This window comes from Arvicola amphibius, chromosome 2, assembly GCF_903992535.2.
Source record: "Arvicola amphibius chromosome 2, mArvAmp1.2, whole genome shotgun sequence".
Lineage (NCBI taxonomy): Eukaryota > Metazoa > Chordata > Mammalia > Rodentia > Cricetidae > Arvicola > Arvicola amphibius.
In genome coordinates, this window is record NC_052048.2 from 127,003,040 (window position 1) to 127,021,782 (window position 18,743).

Sequence of the window (18,743 nt, forward strand, 5' to 3'; positions counted from 1 at the left end):
CTATATATACCATGCTGACCTCAAACTCAGAGAGCCTTCTTTTTCCTTCTCAGTGCTGGAATTAAAGGTTTGTGCCTGGTTAATTTGGATTTCTTACTTTGCTTTATTAGTGTTTCTCAGAATTTTTGAAACTGACACATACAATCTTTTGATAATCCATTGCCTACAAAGTCATTCCATGAAAGTATTCACTAATAACATTAAGTTCTTGCAAAAATCCTACTACAAAAAAGACTAGGTATAATACCAAAAAAAGATTAAGATTAATATTCCAAATACATACCAATTATCATTGCCATGGCACTGCTATTACACAGGCCTAGAGCAGACAAAATCTGGCTCATAATTTGTTGGTTGGCTAGGACTAAGTCAGCAACATAGGCAGGAGATCCTGGAATACTGGTATTGCTTCCATTGACATCTTTGCCTCCTGAGACTTTTTCTTCATCTGAAACACTATCTGTTGTATTGGTGGTCACGGACACTCTTGCGCTGTATTCCCTATTGCTTGAAAGAGGCAGCTGTACTAAAATGTTAACAAGTTTTAACAAATCAAACATGAGTTGATCTCTTGTCATTTCACCACAAACAGCTTTTGCATCACCTGGACGAATGAGGTTGGCAAAGAGTCCCCCAAAGCAAGCTCGAGCACCTACAGAGCTATCTGATCCACTTCTAGACATTACTTTGTCTGAGCAAGTGATATAGTGATGCACCAAGAAGGTGACAGACTCTATCACAGCAGAAATAGTACTAACTGAGACAACTTCAAAGTTCTGCTCCAGAGTAAATTCTAATAGCTTCACTTGAGCATCAAGAGGTCCTTGGCCTGTCTGGAAGGCCCCCCTGCAGAGACAGAAACACAGACAGAATTAATTAAAAATTAAATCACTTTAGGTAGTTTTGAAGAATTTAAGTAATTTAAAATAACTTTTAGCTAAAAATTTACTAAGCTATTAGACCAATAAAACATAGGTGGAGCTATGAGGTACCATGTTCCTACTGTAACAGGAACTGGAAGACTTGGAGAAAAAGAAAAAAAACTACAACGAAATGAAACGAAAATGATGAAGACACCAAATGAGCGTTTCCTCTACAGACCCTTAACCCAACTATCCTCTGGCCTATCTGTTTCAAACAAATTCTAATTAGTGTCGAGGGGGTGTATTTGGAGGATTTTGTATTCATTTTTGTATGAGGACATGTACAGGAGTACATGCTGTCATTTACCTTTCTGTAGACAGTATGTGGATTAGCTTGAGCAAAAGTTCACTGAATATCTGAGGACATGTTGAAGACAGATGCACTTGTAATCGGGTCAGAAATTCCTGCATGGCTTGTGTAGCTGTTGGACCAACCTGAAGAGAAAAGCATATTCACTGAAAACTACTGAGCGATGCCAACAGCATCCTGAAAGGGTCAGGTGTAAAGCCATGAGCTATACTGCTAGTATTCTATATTGAATGCTTCTTAAGAGGAAGAAGAGAATATTTACAGCGACAGAAAAAGCAAATTTATGATTTAGGTTTTCAAATACTTTGTATAAGTTAAAAATTGATAATCTATTATTAATCTTATTCCTTTATGATTATATTACTAAAAAATTCACTATGAGAATATTTTGCGTGGATTTTTATGAACCTTATGTAAAATATGATCCCTAAAGAAAATAATTAGAGGCTAGAGAGATGACTCAGTGATTAAAAACATTAGCTGTTCTTCCAGAGAACCCAGGTCAATGAGCACACATGGTTACTGTCTATGTAACTCTAGTCCTCTTCTGATCTCCATATTCACCAGGCAAGCACCTGTTACACAGGCATACATGCAAACAAACCATTTATGAACATAAAAACAGAACTCATATTAACTGACTCACCAATGGTCATGTTTTCAGAGTCTAGTAAAACAAGAGCTTTAAAAAAAAAACCAAAACAACAACAAAATTAAAAATTACACCCTAAAGCTGAAATACAACTATGCGAAGTCTCAAAAATCTTCTTTCCCAAACATCTTTCTCATAAATAAAAGAGCTGATGGTGATCAGCACTTAATGAACCATGCCTCAGGTTAAGGATGTCTCTGCAGAATTTCTACCTAGTGGTTATTATTATTATTATTATTATAATTTGCTATGATAGAAAAATTATACAATCCTAGAAGAATTTATGAACAGTAAAACAAAATAAAACCCACCAAGTTACTTTAGAATTACATTACAACATAAATGAAATTTATATGAAGGAAATCTACAGTGAGATGCATGAAGCTCATTCATGAGCATTATTTTAGGGGTTTTATTTTTTTTGGTTAAGGTATATCATTAATATCATAAGATAATTAAATTGTCAATCTTAATAATAGCACTCGTTAAATGAGAAATTGCAGAAAAACATTAATTCCCACTACAAAATTTAATGTTTATTAAATTATTCAAAAACTAACAACAATAGCTGGGAATGGTGGTACTTGCCATTAATCCCAACCTTCAGGAGGCAGAGGCAGGTGAATCTCTGTGTGATCGAAGTCAACCTGGTCTAGCAGTGAGTTCCAGAACAGACAGGGCTACACAGTGAGACTCTGCCTCAAACATGCAAACAAAATGAATCTACAGAAAAAAGGCTTACTATCAGCCTTTCAGGAAGGCTACTTTTAAAGGATTATACTTTACAAATCTGTTTACTAAAAGGTTTGGGCACATCACTAGTTAAAGACTGTATTACCGCCGGGCGGTGGTGGCGCAGGCCTTTAATCCCAGCACGCGGGAGGCAGAGGCAGGCGGATCTCTGTGAGTTCGAGGCCAACCTGGTCTACAAGAGCTAGTTCCAGGACAGGCTTTAAAAAAGCTGCAGAGAAACCCTGTCTCGAAAAACCGGAAAAAAAGAGACTGTATTACCTGAGGGCTGTGCTGATTCGTCCCATGTGGACTTGTACCAGAAAGAAATTTCACTAACACATGAATAAGGTTTGGATCTGAAACCAACAAGTGAGCTGTAGTCTCCTGATTTCCAATAGAACTGCTGGAACCAGCTATTAAAAATAAGGGGGAGGGGGTAAGGAAAGCAATAAATAACTCCTAGTAATAGTGAAATGCAGTGTTTATAAGCAATTTTTTGTTGCAAAAACAAATCCTACATTCCTTATTAAAGGAGAGTTCAATCACATGAGCCCATGGTGCTGGCCAGTAATCCTAATTACAGAGGATGCTGGAGCAAGAGGAGAAACCACAAGCTTAGGACTGCTAGAGCTACAAACAATAGTTCAAAGCCACATATGGCAACTCAGAAGACCCTGTCTCATACTCAAAAGTACAAAGAGGGTTGTGGATAAAGTCCTAGAGCAGAGCATTTGCTTCACATCCATGAAGCCCTGGGCTCAATAACCTCTACTCAGAAGACAGGCTGGGACTACATTCTCTCTTCTCATCTACCTCATGGGTACTCTCACCTCTCTTCAGACTGTAAAATCACATTCAATACATCTTTCTTTAATGCACAGACAAGTGGAAAGGACCTAAATCTCAAGCGTCCTATTTTAGAGTAACAACCTTTCCAGAAACAGAAAAATATACACTTATGTAAAGAATTTTAAACCAGTTCTCTAAAATAAATTGAAGCAAAAGCTATTCCTTTTTGCCATACACAGGTTATATCCTGTGAAATATAGATAGGAAACACACCCTTTGCACTAACTTAATCTTCATTATTGAAGAGTCATATAGGAAATAAAATAAATCAGAAAGTGGATCAACACTTTACATTATCTAAAAGGTTTTCCATTAAATTTGTTTAAATAAACATGAAATCCATCCAAATACTGTCATAAAAAATAAAAAAAGCAATGAATCCTTAGATTAATATTTCATTTAATGAAATGACATATATCAAGAACTTATTATTAGAACTATTAAAGTACATGCCAGTGACCTATATAAACAAATTTTGAACTTACAATTAAGCTGCATGTTTGTCATGAGTGTTAGGCTATGAAGCACAAGGCACCATGTCCGGAGCAAAGTATTCGGATACCAAGCTAGCACTGTGAGAAAGCTAGTTATTGATGCTATATAAAGGAGAGAGAAAGAAAAAACAAAATAAAACAAAAAAGCACTTATTTAGTCAGGATAACTGAATGTTTACTAATGATTTAAACAAAAGGCAAATTATTTCTTCACAATTACCTCAATTAAAGCTAGGATTTTTAAAACACACAAACAAAAAACATTCCCCACCAAATACAAATAAAACTGTAAGAATCGCTAACAACAGGACTGGAAAGAGGTCTCAGTGGATAAGAGCCCTTACTGCTCTTCATAAGATCCCCACAAGATGAAAAAGGCATGGAACTCCAAGCCCAGGAGAGCCTATGCCTCTTCTGACCTCTGTGAGTAGGACATGCACACGCAGCACATACATACACATAAAGTTAAATATATTAGAAAGTAAATAACAAGACAAGTTTAAAGTTCAGCAAGTAATACACAATGAAATAGTATCATTACAAATTTTCATCCAATGTAATTTCTTTATAAGTTATATTCTTGAAAAAAATCTTATAAAAAGGCACCCTGAAAAATATGGAATGCATTAGATCAATCTAAACTAATAAAACTTCAAACTCAAACTAATTAGGTAGATTGGGAGACACAGAAAGAAGCAAGAGCGGGTGGTGGTGGTGTACCCCTTTAATCTCAGCACTCAGAGGCAGAGGCAGGGGAACCTCTGTGAGTTCAAGGCCAGACTGATCTATAGAGCAACAGCCAGAATTACACAGACAAATCCTATCTCAAAAAAACAAGGAAGGAGGGAGGGAGGAAGGGAGGAAAGGAGAGACAAAAAGGATGGAGAAAAGGAGAGATGACTGGAGAGATGGCTCAGTGGTTAAGCGGCTGTTCTTCCAAAGGTCCTGAATTCAATTCTCAGTAAGGAGGCTCATAAGCATCTACGAAGGGATGTGATGCCCTCTTCAGGAATGCAGGCATACATAAAGACAGAGCACTTATACGATGGGGGGGGGGGGGGGGGCGCCAAAGGGAGGGAGCAAGAACAGTTGGAGAATCTAAAAAGTTCAAGTGCACAATGCCCATCAGATATGGCAGTATATGCAGGACCAGGGCCCCAAACTGCTTTAAAAACATGTTGCAAGGATGCTTGATGACAGCTATAAGGAAGGAAACAATGGAAGTCCTTCTGAAAACCTAAAATACCAAAAGCAGATGCACTTTAAAATTCAAATGACACAATTTTCAAGTTCAACAATGAGGACCATTAGGTATTTTGAACCTGTAATTAAAATGTTAATTAGCCTATGTATCTAGAAAATTGTATTACCAAAACAAAAAACAAAGCAACATCATAAAGATTAGAAGTGACATGCTTCTAATTCCAGGCCTTACAAAGATGAGGTCATAAGTTTAAGTAAGGCCAACCTTGCTACTAAGTCTGTCAAGAACAAAGGAAAAAAAAGAGAAAAGAGGACAAAAAGAGAAAGAAAGGGAGGAAAAAGCGAGAAAGGGTGAGGGTAAAGAGGAGAAATGAGGAAAGGAAGAGGAAGGAAAAAACTAACCAGCTCAACTTCTATGTTTTTAAGATTTATTCATTTTTCGCCAGGCGGTGGTGGCTCATGCCTTTTATCCCAGCACTTGGGAGAGAGAGGCAGGCAGATCTCTGTGAGTTCAAGGCCAGCCTGGTCTACAAGAGCTAGTTCCCGGACAGGCACCAAACACTACAGAGAAACCCTGTCTCGAAAATCCAAAAAACAAACAAACAAAAAAATTTATTCATTTTTATGTGTTTGAGTATACTGCCTGGACACATGTGTGCTTGGTATTGAAGGAGGTGTGGTGGACCCCTAGAACTGGAGTTATGGATGGTTGTAAGTCAATATATGGGGTAGTGGGAACAAAACTTGGATCCTCTATAAGAACAATGAATGCTTATAACTGCTGAGCTGTCTCTCCAGTTTCTGCAAGCCACCTTTTAGAAAGGAGTCTTTGATCATCTATGAAAATGGTTGGATACTCTCTCACAAAAATCATGGAAATCACAAGCTTCCAATCTTCAAGTGTACTTTTCAGAGGACCCAGGATACTATACAGACCAAGAAAGGCAAATGCCTATCCAAACGTCACCAAGTATACAAAAGACACAACTCTGAAGAAGCAATGTGTAGGGGCTGGAGAGATGGTTCAGAGGTTAAGAGCACTGATTGTTCTTCCAGAAGTCCTGAGTTCAATTCCCAGCAACCACATGGTGGCTCACAACCATCTGTAATGAAATCTGGTGCCCTCTTCTGGCCCGCAGGCATACATGCAGGCAGAAAACTTTAAACAAAACAAATAAATAAATAAAAACTTTAAAAAAAAAGAAGCAATGTGTACCACCAGTCATTACAACTGTGCAGTGGGTAGGTATGCTAAACACAAGGGACAAAGAGTGAATGCCCTAGAGAGAGAAAATTTTTAGTTAAATGTTTAAAAAGAGCAGTACTAAACAAAGGATTAAAGTGTGGAAGGATTAAGGTGAGGGGTGTCAGGATATTGCACATATCCAGTATCAGGGAGCATTCCTGTACTTACAAACTTCATTGGTGGGATTAACACAAACATGAGCTTCCTCTGCCACAAGGGGAGAAAATCCTTACTGAAAAGGAAAAAAATGCTTCCAACAACAGAAGCAGAAACAGAAGAAAAAGAGCCGCCAAAATGAAGAAGCAAAACATTACAGCATGGAGAAGAATAAACCATAAAATTAATGCAAACAGGCTGAAGGGATAGCTCAGCATGAAAAAGCATTTGCTGTACAAATATAAGGACCCAAGTTAAAATCTCCAGATCCCATGTAAAAAGTTGAAGGTACAACACCTAAGACCCTAGTATTAAGCAGAGACAGGAGGATTGCTGTGGCTTGCTGGCAGCCAACCCACATCCAGGTTCAGTAAGAGACTGACTCAAAGGAATAAAAAGGACAGGAATAGACTAGGACACCTGATGAACTCCTCTGCGCGTACACACACAGACACACAGAGACAAACCAGACAGACGGACACAGACACACACAAACATTTACATATAAAAGCTGGGAAGGGAATGATAGGGGAAAGAGGAAGGGAAGGTAAATCAAAGTTTTTTCAGCTTTTTTGAGTCAGGTTCTCATGATGCAACCCTGGCTATACCGGAACCCACTAGGTAGACCCAGGCTAGCCTAAAACCCATGCCAGATCACCTGACTAAAAACATTAAGCAGGGATAAATACTGAGTTTCAAAAAGAATAAACCATCTATTTAGTTATTTAAATGTTTGGAGATAGGGGCTCGCTAAGCAGTGCTAGTTAATCTAATTCACTATGCAGAAGAGGCTAGCCTCAGACTCATAGAAATCCACTTGTCTCTGCTCTCAAATGCTGAAAATAAATGCATGAGACACCACACCCAACCATAAAGTAATTCTTTCACTGAAATAATACAATACTAACAATAAAAATAATGTACATTTTTATCTAATTATGACCATTTAAAAACTTACTATTTGGATTAAATTAACAGTTTCCAAGCTAAGAACCCTTACCTTGATTTAATGAGATAACAGGTATCCGATTAGCATTATATAAAAAAATATCTGCTCCATTCTCTTTGTTACCTGATGAACTAGAATTAAGGCTCAATGTGAGCCACAACTGAAGAAGTGATTCCAACTTAAAAAAAAAAAAGAAAAAAAGTAAAAAATGAAAAATATATTACAAAGTAGCACTTAAACATCTTCATGATTATAAACTTATCATGAGTAAATAACTTGTTTCTCATTGCCTTCTAGCTACTTAAATTTGGTTCACAAGCAAATAGATCTAAAAATTCTTGATTATAATTTAACTGAATTATAATGTATATAATGTATATAATTAACTGAATTAAAATGTATAATTCATCTCATACCCCATGTTTTCCTCAATGAAAACTTAGAAAGTCAATTCTTTTCAATTACAAGCTTATATATACATAGTAGAAAGAAAAGTATAAATGCTTAGATTCATGAAAATAAAAAATGGCTGATCACTAAGGAAGAGGCATTATTAAGTATTCCTATGCTTTTTCTTGACTGAATTTAACAAAGAAACCATCATGGTCAAGTTGTTTAAGAATTTTCCAGTCAGTTTCATCCAATAACAGGGAAGTAGTAATATGTCAAAATTCATTGCTTTCATTTAAAGTCCTACCTGAACATGATGGACTTGAAGCATGGAAAAAAGTTTATTGAAACAAACATTTAACATTGGGACAGAAGATAACTGTATAATGAGTTGGCTGTTCTGGTTTGTTGCTTGTAAACTCCCTAGAAGTGAATCATCTGTTCCAGTTGGAGATTGTGAAACTGAAAATCAAACACAAGTACCAGAATAAGTTTCAAAATACATGTGAATTGATCAATAGTCAAGAACAGGCTAAAAACTTCATTACAGTGAAACTGTGTACACTGTTCTATAATCTTCTCTGGAAAAGTTGTATTTATTAATTATTATACATTTAAGAAGACAAGGAAAAGAAAGGCTCCCAAATTCACAACACTTATCTCTAACACTTATCCAAAGTTAATGAAAGGAAAATCTTGGCTAGTTACTAAAAAGGTGACTTCAGAATACTCCAGTATATAAACTGCAGCAGCTGTTCTTACTGTGCTGCTACACTGAGGACGTAGCACTCTAAAAGGTGCTCTACCACTGACCTAGACCCAGAACTCTAGTTCATTCATTCTTAACCTTGACTGAACTTTAGACTCAATTTAATGCTGCCCAGAGGACACAAAAACTAATAAAAATATATTACAGCAAGCAAAAAATACAAAAACACTGTGAAAACTTTTATCATATATTCAGAATATTGTTACCCTAAAAAGGGACACACCTGGGTGCAGGACAGTAATCAAGGGCAGAAGATTAACAAAAGTAGGTATTATTTCAAAAAGGCTTTCAAGAAATTTTAAATAAGCAATATCAAATAACCAAATGAAATCTTGGGGGAACATGTGGAAGACTGGACCCATTAAAAGAGGTTCTCATATTAGACAGGAGATAATATAGAGTACTTTTAATGTACTAATAGTGGGGATTTTTTTCCTTTTATTCCTCCACCTTCTGTTGAGCTAGAAATGAATGCAGATTGCAAACTTTCTATTTATACAGGGAAGGTCTAAAACTCCAAATTTATGAACCAATATACATTTGAGTTCTCTTCACAGATAAGTGATCACCCAAGACACTTCCAACTACTTATAGTTCTTTATTCAGTCAGCATAGGAAAAACTGAAGTGGTGTGTATGCCTAAGGGAAGAAAATTTTATCTCCTTCTCCTTGGCACCATTCCTTAATGTCTGTCTTTGAGAAGGTATGTATACCTCAAATGTACTTCCCTGACAAGAGTAAATCTAGCAGTGTACATCCACATCAACAATGCCCAAATCTGGCAGACCACCTGTTTCTGTTCAGTCCATTAGAAAGAATTTGCCTTCTTTTTGCTATAATTAGAAAGGTATGCCTTACCAGGGAATGGTGGTGCATGCCTTTAATCCCAGCAGTTGGGAGGCAGAGGCAGGGGATCTCTGTGAGTTTGAGACCAGCCTGGGATACAGAGTGAGTTCTAGGACAGTAAGGACTGTTACACAAAGAAACCCTGTCTCAAAATAAAATGAAAAAAAAATATTAAATTTAAAAAAAAAAAAGCTCTCATTTCTGGGTTCAGTTAGGAGACCTTTAGCTGAAATTTCACTTATACCATCCATCCAGCCCCTTATTTCAAAATAAAGATCCTTTATTCAGAATAAAAATATTTTAAAAGTTCGTTGTGTCATGGATGTATGATATAAGTAATGAGTTATGCAGTATTCCCTAGAATTCCTCAATCTCACAACAGCACATGCTTTAGGTTTTTGGACTGAATTTACATGGAACTGTATTTGGCATGTTCCCCAAATGTCCACTTGTGAATACACTACCTTATTTAACAACAAGCTACCAAATCACAGAGGCTGAATTACCATAGACAAAGAATTTTAAACTTGTTTTTGGGGAATAATACATGATACTCAGTAATAATTAAACCTACAGGTAGGAGATGTATTTGTTAATGCTTGTAAAATAGAATCTGCTTCCAGAGTAGACATCATTTTCAACATAAGTTCTGCTTGCTGTTCAAGGCCAACTTCTAGACGAGCATCTAAAGCTACAATAGGGAGGAAAAGAGAGCTGATCAATTATTTGTAGACAGAGTTTCTGTCCCGCCTGGTCCCACAGTCGTTCAGTCCCAAATAAACACACAAAGTCTTATATTAATTATAAGCTGTTGGTCAAATAGCTCAGGCTTATTACTAAATAGCTCTTACGACATAAATTAACCCATAGATCTTATTTATGTTTAGCCACGTGGCTTGGTACATTTTCTCGGTAAGGAATTCTCATCTTGCTTCCTTTGCATCTGGCTGACAAATTATGTCTCTGCCTTTCCCTTTCCCAGAAGTCTACTAGTCTGGCTGTCCCACATAAACTTCCTACCTGGCTATGGGCCAATCAGCACTTTAGTAAACCAATACAGGAGACAAATCTTTACAGTATACAAAAGCATTATCACACAATAGTTATTAATCATGTACTTCCTACCACAGAAAACGTGAAAACATGATCACAGAAAGGGCTGATGAAGGTTTTACTTCACCAACAGAAATCCTAGCATGTGGTATCAGAATCAAACCAGAGAGAATATCTGAGCATGCAGATTAAACATGGGAATGAATAAAATGATGCAGTGACAACAAAAGGAAATACATTCAAGAATGGTAAATGGCTTTCCTCTCTGACAAAAAGAGAAAACCAAAAGAAACTCAACAGAGAACTATCAGACATTAAGATAAATGTTAGCTTATCACACTCGACATAGATAAATGTATAGATACACAGGCATACACTTATTATATAGTAACAGTCACTAAGACAGTAATAAATTCCATTGAAAGCTTGGTTTCTTAAGAAAAAAAATTTTTTTAAATATTTACTTATTTATTATGTACACAATATTCTGTTTGTGTGTCTGCCTGCAGGCCAAAAGAGGGTATCAGATCTTATTTCAGATGGTTGTGGGCCACCATGTGGTTGCTGGGAATTGAACTAAGGAAGGACCTTTGGAAGAACAGACAATGCTCTTAACCACTGAGCCATCTCTCCAACCCCAAGAAAAAATTTTAAAATATACTACTAATTACAGAAGAGACTAACAACCAAGTAAAAGAAAAGCAGTAAATGATGACCCAGAGGCATCTTATTTTGTCCAAGAACTAGAAAATGATCAAAAAATAATGAACACTTATCATAAATTCCAGAAGCCACTTAAAGGAGCCATATTAATCATATCTGAGGCAATTTACATATTCCATTAAATAAAAGTAACTTGGTGATCTAATAACTACATATAAAAATGATGAAAATTAAGTATTATGTCCACAGCTTACAATAAAAACAAATAACAAATGATATTAAAATATAACAGGCATCTAGGACCATGTTAGAATAGTCTTAGTCTTTGGCACACACATAAACACACACATGTACACACACACGTACACACACACACCTACACATGTACATAACACACATACAAATTAAGTTAAAAAATAAAGACATTAAATGAAATTATGTAGATAAATATGCATATGTTGTTAAAACATTTTTTATCTGGGCTGACAATACACTTTCTAAGAGCCACATAACAAACACCCCAATAGTAGACATCAGAAGCCCTCCTTTGAGCTGTTTCTCATGGCTGTCCAAGAGTATCCCAAAATATTCAGACTGTTGCTTCTGCCCTTAATGGTCCACAAATGTGAAAGGTTAAGACCCTATTGCTGAAGATATTATGCACCTCAGAAACAGGGTCCAGAGATGCCCTAAGCTGGAACTAAGCTGAATGTTTCCTCCCTAAAGACCAGCTTTCATGGTTGCAGAAAGTGTCATGTAAGTGTCCAAAGGAGAAGAGCAACAAACAGTCCTATCCATCCACGATGCCCACTAACTATAACAATAACAAGCATGGCACTATAACCTGAAGAGTAAAGTAGTGACTCTTTAACTGAATTTAGACCTGCTCAACAAGAAAGAAACCATGCCTGGTACTGGAAACCTAGCCAAATAAGTACTAGTGAAGTCATAGAATTTGGAGAACAACCTACAACCACTTTTCTAAATGAGCATAATCCCTAACAACAATTCAAACATTAATCCTTATGCCCACAGACAGGTGGAGTCTTCACCACTATCATGGGAACTTCTCTTTCCAAAAGATGGAAAACATTACCAAAAAAAAAAAAAGTAACGAAAACAATCAATCAAAATGCAGAGCTATGGAGCCTAATTCCAATGGACACACCAAGAAAACACACTTGTACATAAGGTTCAGAAAACACCATGGAAGAATGGGCAGAAAGATAGTTAACAGCCAAACGATTAGGGAATTTACTGTGACACTTTTCCTAATAATGTCCGATGGTACACCCATGAAATTTCACCAATATGGCTGCCTAGGCAGCCCGAAAACATGCATACAAGTGACATTCTACACTGAGTAGGTTATATTTATGTATTTATGAATGCATACATACATATATAAATAACAATGAATGGAAAAAGAGACTTTGGACTTAAAAAAGAGCAAGGAGAGGTATTTGGAAGTGTTTGGAATAGGAAAGGAATGGGAAACGATTTAATTATAATATAACACAAAGTAAAAGAAATTATAACAAAGTAAAATAATGTATTCTCAGTTCACATATCAAACAACCATCAAATAGCTTAGGGTTAATGTTACTTTGAAAGAGAAACTAGAGTGAACAATCAATAAATAAAAGCTATTTAAATATGCTGCAGAGCTAGGTCGTGATGGTGTAAACTCTTTAATTATGCTGACAGAGCCATGTGGTGGAGCAAGCCTTTAATCCCATCACTCAAGAGGCAGAGGCAGATAGATCTCTTTGAGTTTAAAGCCAGCCTGGTCTACAGAGAGAGTCCCAGGACAACCAAGGCTACACATAAAAACCCTGTCTCAAGAGATAGATGATAGATAGATGATAGATAGATGATAGATAGATAGATAGATAGATGTATGTGAGAGAGAGAAGCCAAAAACAGCTGAAAAAAAAAAGATAAAGGCAGCACACCAGTGATAGCAACTCATGAACTGTGTACTCAAAATGCATATTCTCAAACACAAATTTACATACAACATTTTTAGTATATGTTTTAAAATATTCCTATGCACACTTACCCTGAGATACTGAAACACTGACAGTCTGGGATCCGTTCTTCTCTGTGTTTGACGGTGGCTTTGCTACAGGCATCCCCAGGCCTCCAATGTAAGGATTATAATTATAGGTACCATAATCAGCTCCCCAGTAGTCATACCAGGTACTGCTTATAGGCTTTTAAAAACAGAAAAGTTAATATGTTTACCAAGTTATACAATTTATAATATTTGAACAAGAGTAAGCCTACAAAATAAACATTCCCCACCTTTTAAATACCTCAAAGATGTTAGAATTTTATTAATTTACAAATTGCTTCGGTAATATCCTATTCATTATTTGGACAAAACATAAAAATAACTTAGAGGATCAGAACCTGAAAGGTAACAGGCGTCATTAATAAAATAATGTATCCCAAGAGCAGTAACTGTATTATAGCTGCACCTCCATTAAAAATTGAGGGAGAATAACATAGAAATAATGATGGCAAGAATCTTATCTTGGATAAGACTCCAAGTGGCTGCCTAGAATGCTGGTGATCCATCACTAACATCTGCTGGCTTCTGGAGATTCTTATTACCATAGTTGGTCATGGATATATCAGTTTAAAATAAAAAATAAGATGTACTATACACGAAATTGTCAGTTTATTCTTACTTCAATTTTGAAAAATTCATTTAGTGTGAGACAACTTGAAAAAATTAGTTCTCTCCTCCACAGGGGTGTTGGGATCAAAACACCCTTGCCATTAACTTTGTAATTTTTTAACATGTATTTATTATAATTATATTTTTAAATTAATATATTATAAAAATATATGTTTCGTGTATTGGGGCATATGTCTGTGTACTTACTATATATATCTGGTGCCTGCAGAGCCCAGAGGAGGGCATCAGGGGCCCTAGAACTGGAGTTACAGATGGTTGTGAATCACCAAGTGAGTACTAGAAATCAAGCCCAGGACCTCTGTAAGAGTGGCCAATGCTCTTCACTGCTGAGTCAATTCTTCAGGCCCCTTGCCACTGTTTTTTTTTTTTTTTTTTTTTCTTTTAAAGTATCACAGTACTTACTTCAGCTTGATGTATTTTGTGTATGCTGAATAATAGGCTACATTTAAAAAAAATGTGCATGGTTTTCCTTTTTACTCCTTCTTTCAATTAGATTAGGTAAGGGTTTGGAAGCTTATTAACTTTTGAATAGAACTCTTTGGTTGATTCTATATATTGTTCTCTTTTTTTTGGTTTTTCAAGACAGGGTTTCTTTGTGCAACAGCCCTGGCTGTCCTGGACCTTTGTAGACCAGGCTGGCCTTGAACTACAGAGATTTGCCTGCCTCTGACTCCCAAGTGCACTCAAATTAAAGGTGTTGCCACCACACCCATCTTAGATATTGTTCTCTTAATGTCTATTTCATGCATTTTTTGCCATCTATGTTTAATTGACTATTGAGAACCTTGAGATGTATCATTCGGCCATTTAATTTGTATAATACACACACAAATATGTAAAATAGTATTTAATATAAGTACATTCTGCTATAAATTTTCTTCTTAGAACTGTATCTCAGAAGTTCTAACAGGGCACATTTTCATTATCATTTGTCTCTGTGAATTTTTAAAATTTCATCTATGATTTCTTAAGATGACCCACTATTTATTCAAAAATGTATTTAAGCTCCAAGTACTTTTGTGATTTCTATAGTTTTTCTTATTATTGCCATCTAGTTTTATAGCATTATGCTCTGATAAAACACAAGTAATTATGCCGGTTTTTTTGTGCTGCATTTGTTGAAACTTCACTTAGATCCTGTGATATGATCATTTGATAGAAAGTTGTGTGTGCTGCTAAAACAAACTGTAAACTGCCTACCTATTGGATACATTATTCTGTACACAGATCTCTTAAGTCCTGCTCATAAACAATCTATCTTAGCTCACAAGTTTCTTTACTTGTTTTTAGGTAGGAAAACCTAAGTTACTTTTCTCTTTCATGTAATTACTAGATAAAACATGTAAGATGAAATTATTATAATACAAAATACCTTAAAAACTTTGGCTGCAAGAGGATCCTTTTCTAAATCAATATCTAAAGGATCAATGTCAACTTCCATTAGATCTTGAAGTAACTCAAGGTCAATTTCCTTATCTTTTTCCATAGAAGAGAGAGGTGGTGTACCTTCAAATAAGTAAAAAGGATTTCACTGGTAGAGTGTATTACATGAAAGTTAAATGAAATACTGATTTATGGTATAGAACTAAACAATGTATTTGCATAAAACATACACATACACACATCAAATAGCAAAATATTTAAAGTATTACTCAAGATGCAAATTTATCACTTTACAACACTACAGAAACATCAATGCAGTATCTGATACCCCAGTGAGACCACATAATTTACTCTAGTTATAGTAGCATAAATACAATTAAAAATAATCATTGGCTTATCTAAAATGGATTAACATTTTTGTTACACTAAGACATAGTCCTTTTTACGGTATTTCAACTATTATTACACACAGGCTAAAGTAAAAAGAAGTTGTTTGACTATCCACCTATCTATTATATATTAGAAATTACCTTTCTCTCAGCTATCTTCATTTTTAAAGTTTCTATACCTTGTAAAAATTACTTTTCCATAATTCTTTTTCATTAACTATATCTTCATAGAATGCCAGCAAACATGAGCCTTTACTAGTTTCTATATATGTACACAAAGATCAATGTACCTTTTCTCTACCCTTACTAGATTAAAAAAGAGTTAGAGGTAGAGATGCATGGTAATAAAGCAAACTGTAACATGATAAGCTAAAAGAGTGTACTAATGGAAAAGGTCCTACTCTTTAAGTAGGTATACAACAAGCCTCTTGGCAACAAACATGAATTGTTATGCAAAGAAGTCTTTCCAAATGAAGAGAGAATCAGCTAAAGGGATTGCTGTATGAAGGAACTTAGGACTCAAGCTGAAAGTGATAGCAGGATGTTATAGATATGTGTGCAAATGTGTGTGTGTGATGGGACCCAAATAAGTGCTCCTAACTATTGAGCTAACTTCCCAGCCCCAAATCATTTCTTCCTAAATTGCTTCAGTCTGGGTATTGGTTTTTTCACAGCAATAGAAAAGAAACTAAGATAATAAATGAAAATACTTACAATGTCATAAAATGAAAGCAATATATAAATTTTACTAAATTAAAATGCTTAGACTGGGCGGTGGTAGTGCATGTCTTTAATCCCAGCACTCGGGAGGCAGAGGCAGGAGGATCTCTGTGAGTTTGAGGCCAGCCTGGGCTCCAAGAGCTATTCCAGGACAGGCTCCAAAGCTACAGAGAAACCCTGTCTTGAAAAAACAATAAATGAATGAATGAATGAATGAATGAATGCTTAAAATATTTTTTTTCTTTTTTTTATATATATATATTTTTTTTTCCTCATGGTTTATTTTTTTTTATATTTAAAAATTTCCATCTCCTTCCCTCCTCCTCCCCCCTCCCTCCCCTCCTCCTCCCCCTTCCCTCCCCTCCTTCTCCCCCTTCCCTCCCCTCCCCTCCACCCATACCTCCCCTCCCTCCCTCTCAAGGCCAAGGAGCCATCAGGGTTCCCCACTCTATGCTAAGACCAAGGTCCTCCCAACTCCCCCCAGGTCCAGGAAGGTGATCGACCAAGCTGAGAAGGCTCCCACAGAGCCCGTCCATGCAGAAGAATCAGAGCCCAGAGCCATTGTCCTTTGCTTCTCAGTCAGCCCCTGCTGTTGGCCACATTAAATGATGGTATGGTGTTACACGCCTTTAATCCCAGCACTCTGGAGACATAGGTATGCCCGTGTTTGAGGATTTCCTGTCGACAGAGCTAGTTCTAGGATAGGCAAGGCCATTCAAAGAAACCCTTTCTCCCCCCAAAAAATAATAATTTTTTTTAAAAGTCCTGTTTTTCAAAGTCCTAACCGAAAAACATAAAATGTAATTTCATATGTTATTAACTGGAACTGGGTATCTATTTTCACTTAAAAGGCAGAAGGGCTATTTTGAATATAATTTTAAAATTTCACCTGCTATATCATGTGTCAAAGGTTCATCTATGGTTTCCAGCAACTGAACAGAAGACTGCTGAAGGGAGTCATCAGAGTCACCAGCTGTTGCACCTACATCTTCACTCACTGTGCCTTCTTCCATTGCTTCTGCAGCTACCGGAGCCAACAATTCTCCTGTATTGGAGGAGACAGACCTAACCACTTTAATAATTTATGTTTTTATTGCCCTTTTGTAACAGTGAAGAAGCTAACAGAGCGGTTTCCTAAGGTCATAGAACAGTAAGCAGCAAAGATCGGTGGAAATAATGGAATAGGGGCTTCCCTGACAATGTAATCTAATCACCTACCAATTTATTAAAATCACTGCTATACACAGTAATTTAAATGGTTTCCACTGTAGCATTTACACATTTAGGAAACCTCTTACCATTTCCTTTACACAATGATAAGCTAATTCTGACACACCACAGGAAAAATTCATCTAGACAAACCTGCTAAAATATCCTGTAGCATACAGGTTAACGAATACTGAGCCCAAGCACCACCCCAAGAGATGTCTCCTCTATTGAAGTCAGTTCCAACCAGAAGCAATAGCAGTCTTTCCAGCTGTGGCTCATTCACAATTTCACACAGATGAATAGTTGGCCTTGTCGCATTTGCAATGCGTGCAAGAACCTGAAACACATCATAAAATCAAATGTTTACATACCAGTTAAATTAAAAAAAAAAACACTAACAAGACAGTTATCAAAGTGGATGATTTTTATCAACTTATTTAAAATGAAATAGAAACAAACATTGTGGATTAAATACTGTATTTCGCTGGGATTAAATTAGGCATGAGCCACCAAGACCAGATTTTATAACTGGTTTTAATCTACATAAATACTTACAAATAAACAATGAATGAATTCATTGCAGGAAAGAGGAGTCGTTGCATTCAAAGTCATTTGGTAATTTCTTTAATGTTTATTTATTTCCTCTATGAATTAATAGAAGATTAAAGATAGGCACAACCAAATTATCTACATTTCAAATCCTCAAGCTTTGATTGTTTTGGATTTTTAGGCCAGAGTTTTTTTGTGTAGCTTTGGCTAGAACTAGCTCTTTAGACAAAGTTGGACTCAAACTCACAGAGATCTGCCTGCCGCTGCCTCCAATGTGCTGGGATGCAAGACATGGAACACTATTGTCCAGTCAAACCTTCAAGTTTTAACCAAATAAAAAACTGCATCTGATTTCTCAGGAACTGGGTAAAAAGTATTTTTAAAATCTTTCAAGACACAATAAGATAAGGAAAATAAACACAAAGCGGAAGGAAGGAAGGAAGGAAGGAAGGAAGGAAGGAAGGAAGGAAGGAAGGAAGGAAGGAAGGAAGGAAGGGGAGAGAGAGAGAGAGAGAGAGAGAGAGAGAGAGAGAGAGAGAGAGAGAGAGAGA

The 18,743-nt window shown here is 36.3% G+C and overlaps 1 protein-coding gene across 1 annotated transcript in view; it reads right to left on the reverse strand.

Annotated features, from left to right (window-relative positions):
* Positions 1-18,743, reverse strand: part of Birc6 (baculoviral IAP repeat containing 6) — a 181,515-nt gene that overhangs the window by 66,014 nt on the left and 96,758 nt on the right. Inside the window, 11 exon segments of the mRNA XM_038320792.1 lie at positions 284-846; positions 1,231-1,358; positions 2,897-3,030; positions 3,952-4,062; positions 7,566-7,692; positions 8,212-8,366; positions 10,094-10,210; positions 13,298-13,451; positions 15,315-15,448; positions 17,324-17,479; positions 17,797-17,980. Of these exon segments, the coding sequence (XP_038176720.1) occupies positions 284-846; positions 1,231-1,358; positions 2,897-3,030; positions 3,952-4,062; positions 7,566-7,692; positions 8,212-8,366; positions 10,094-10,210; positions 13,298-13,451; positions 15,315-15,448; positions 17,324-17,479; positions 17,797-17,980 (1,963 nt within the window).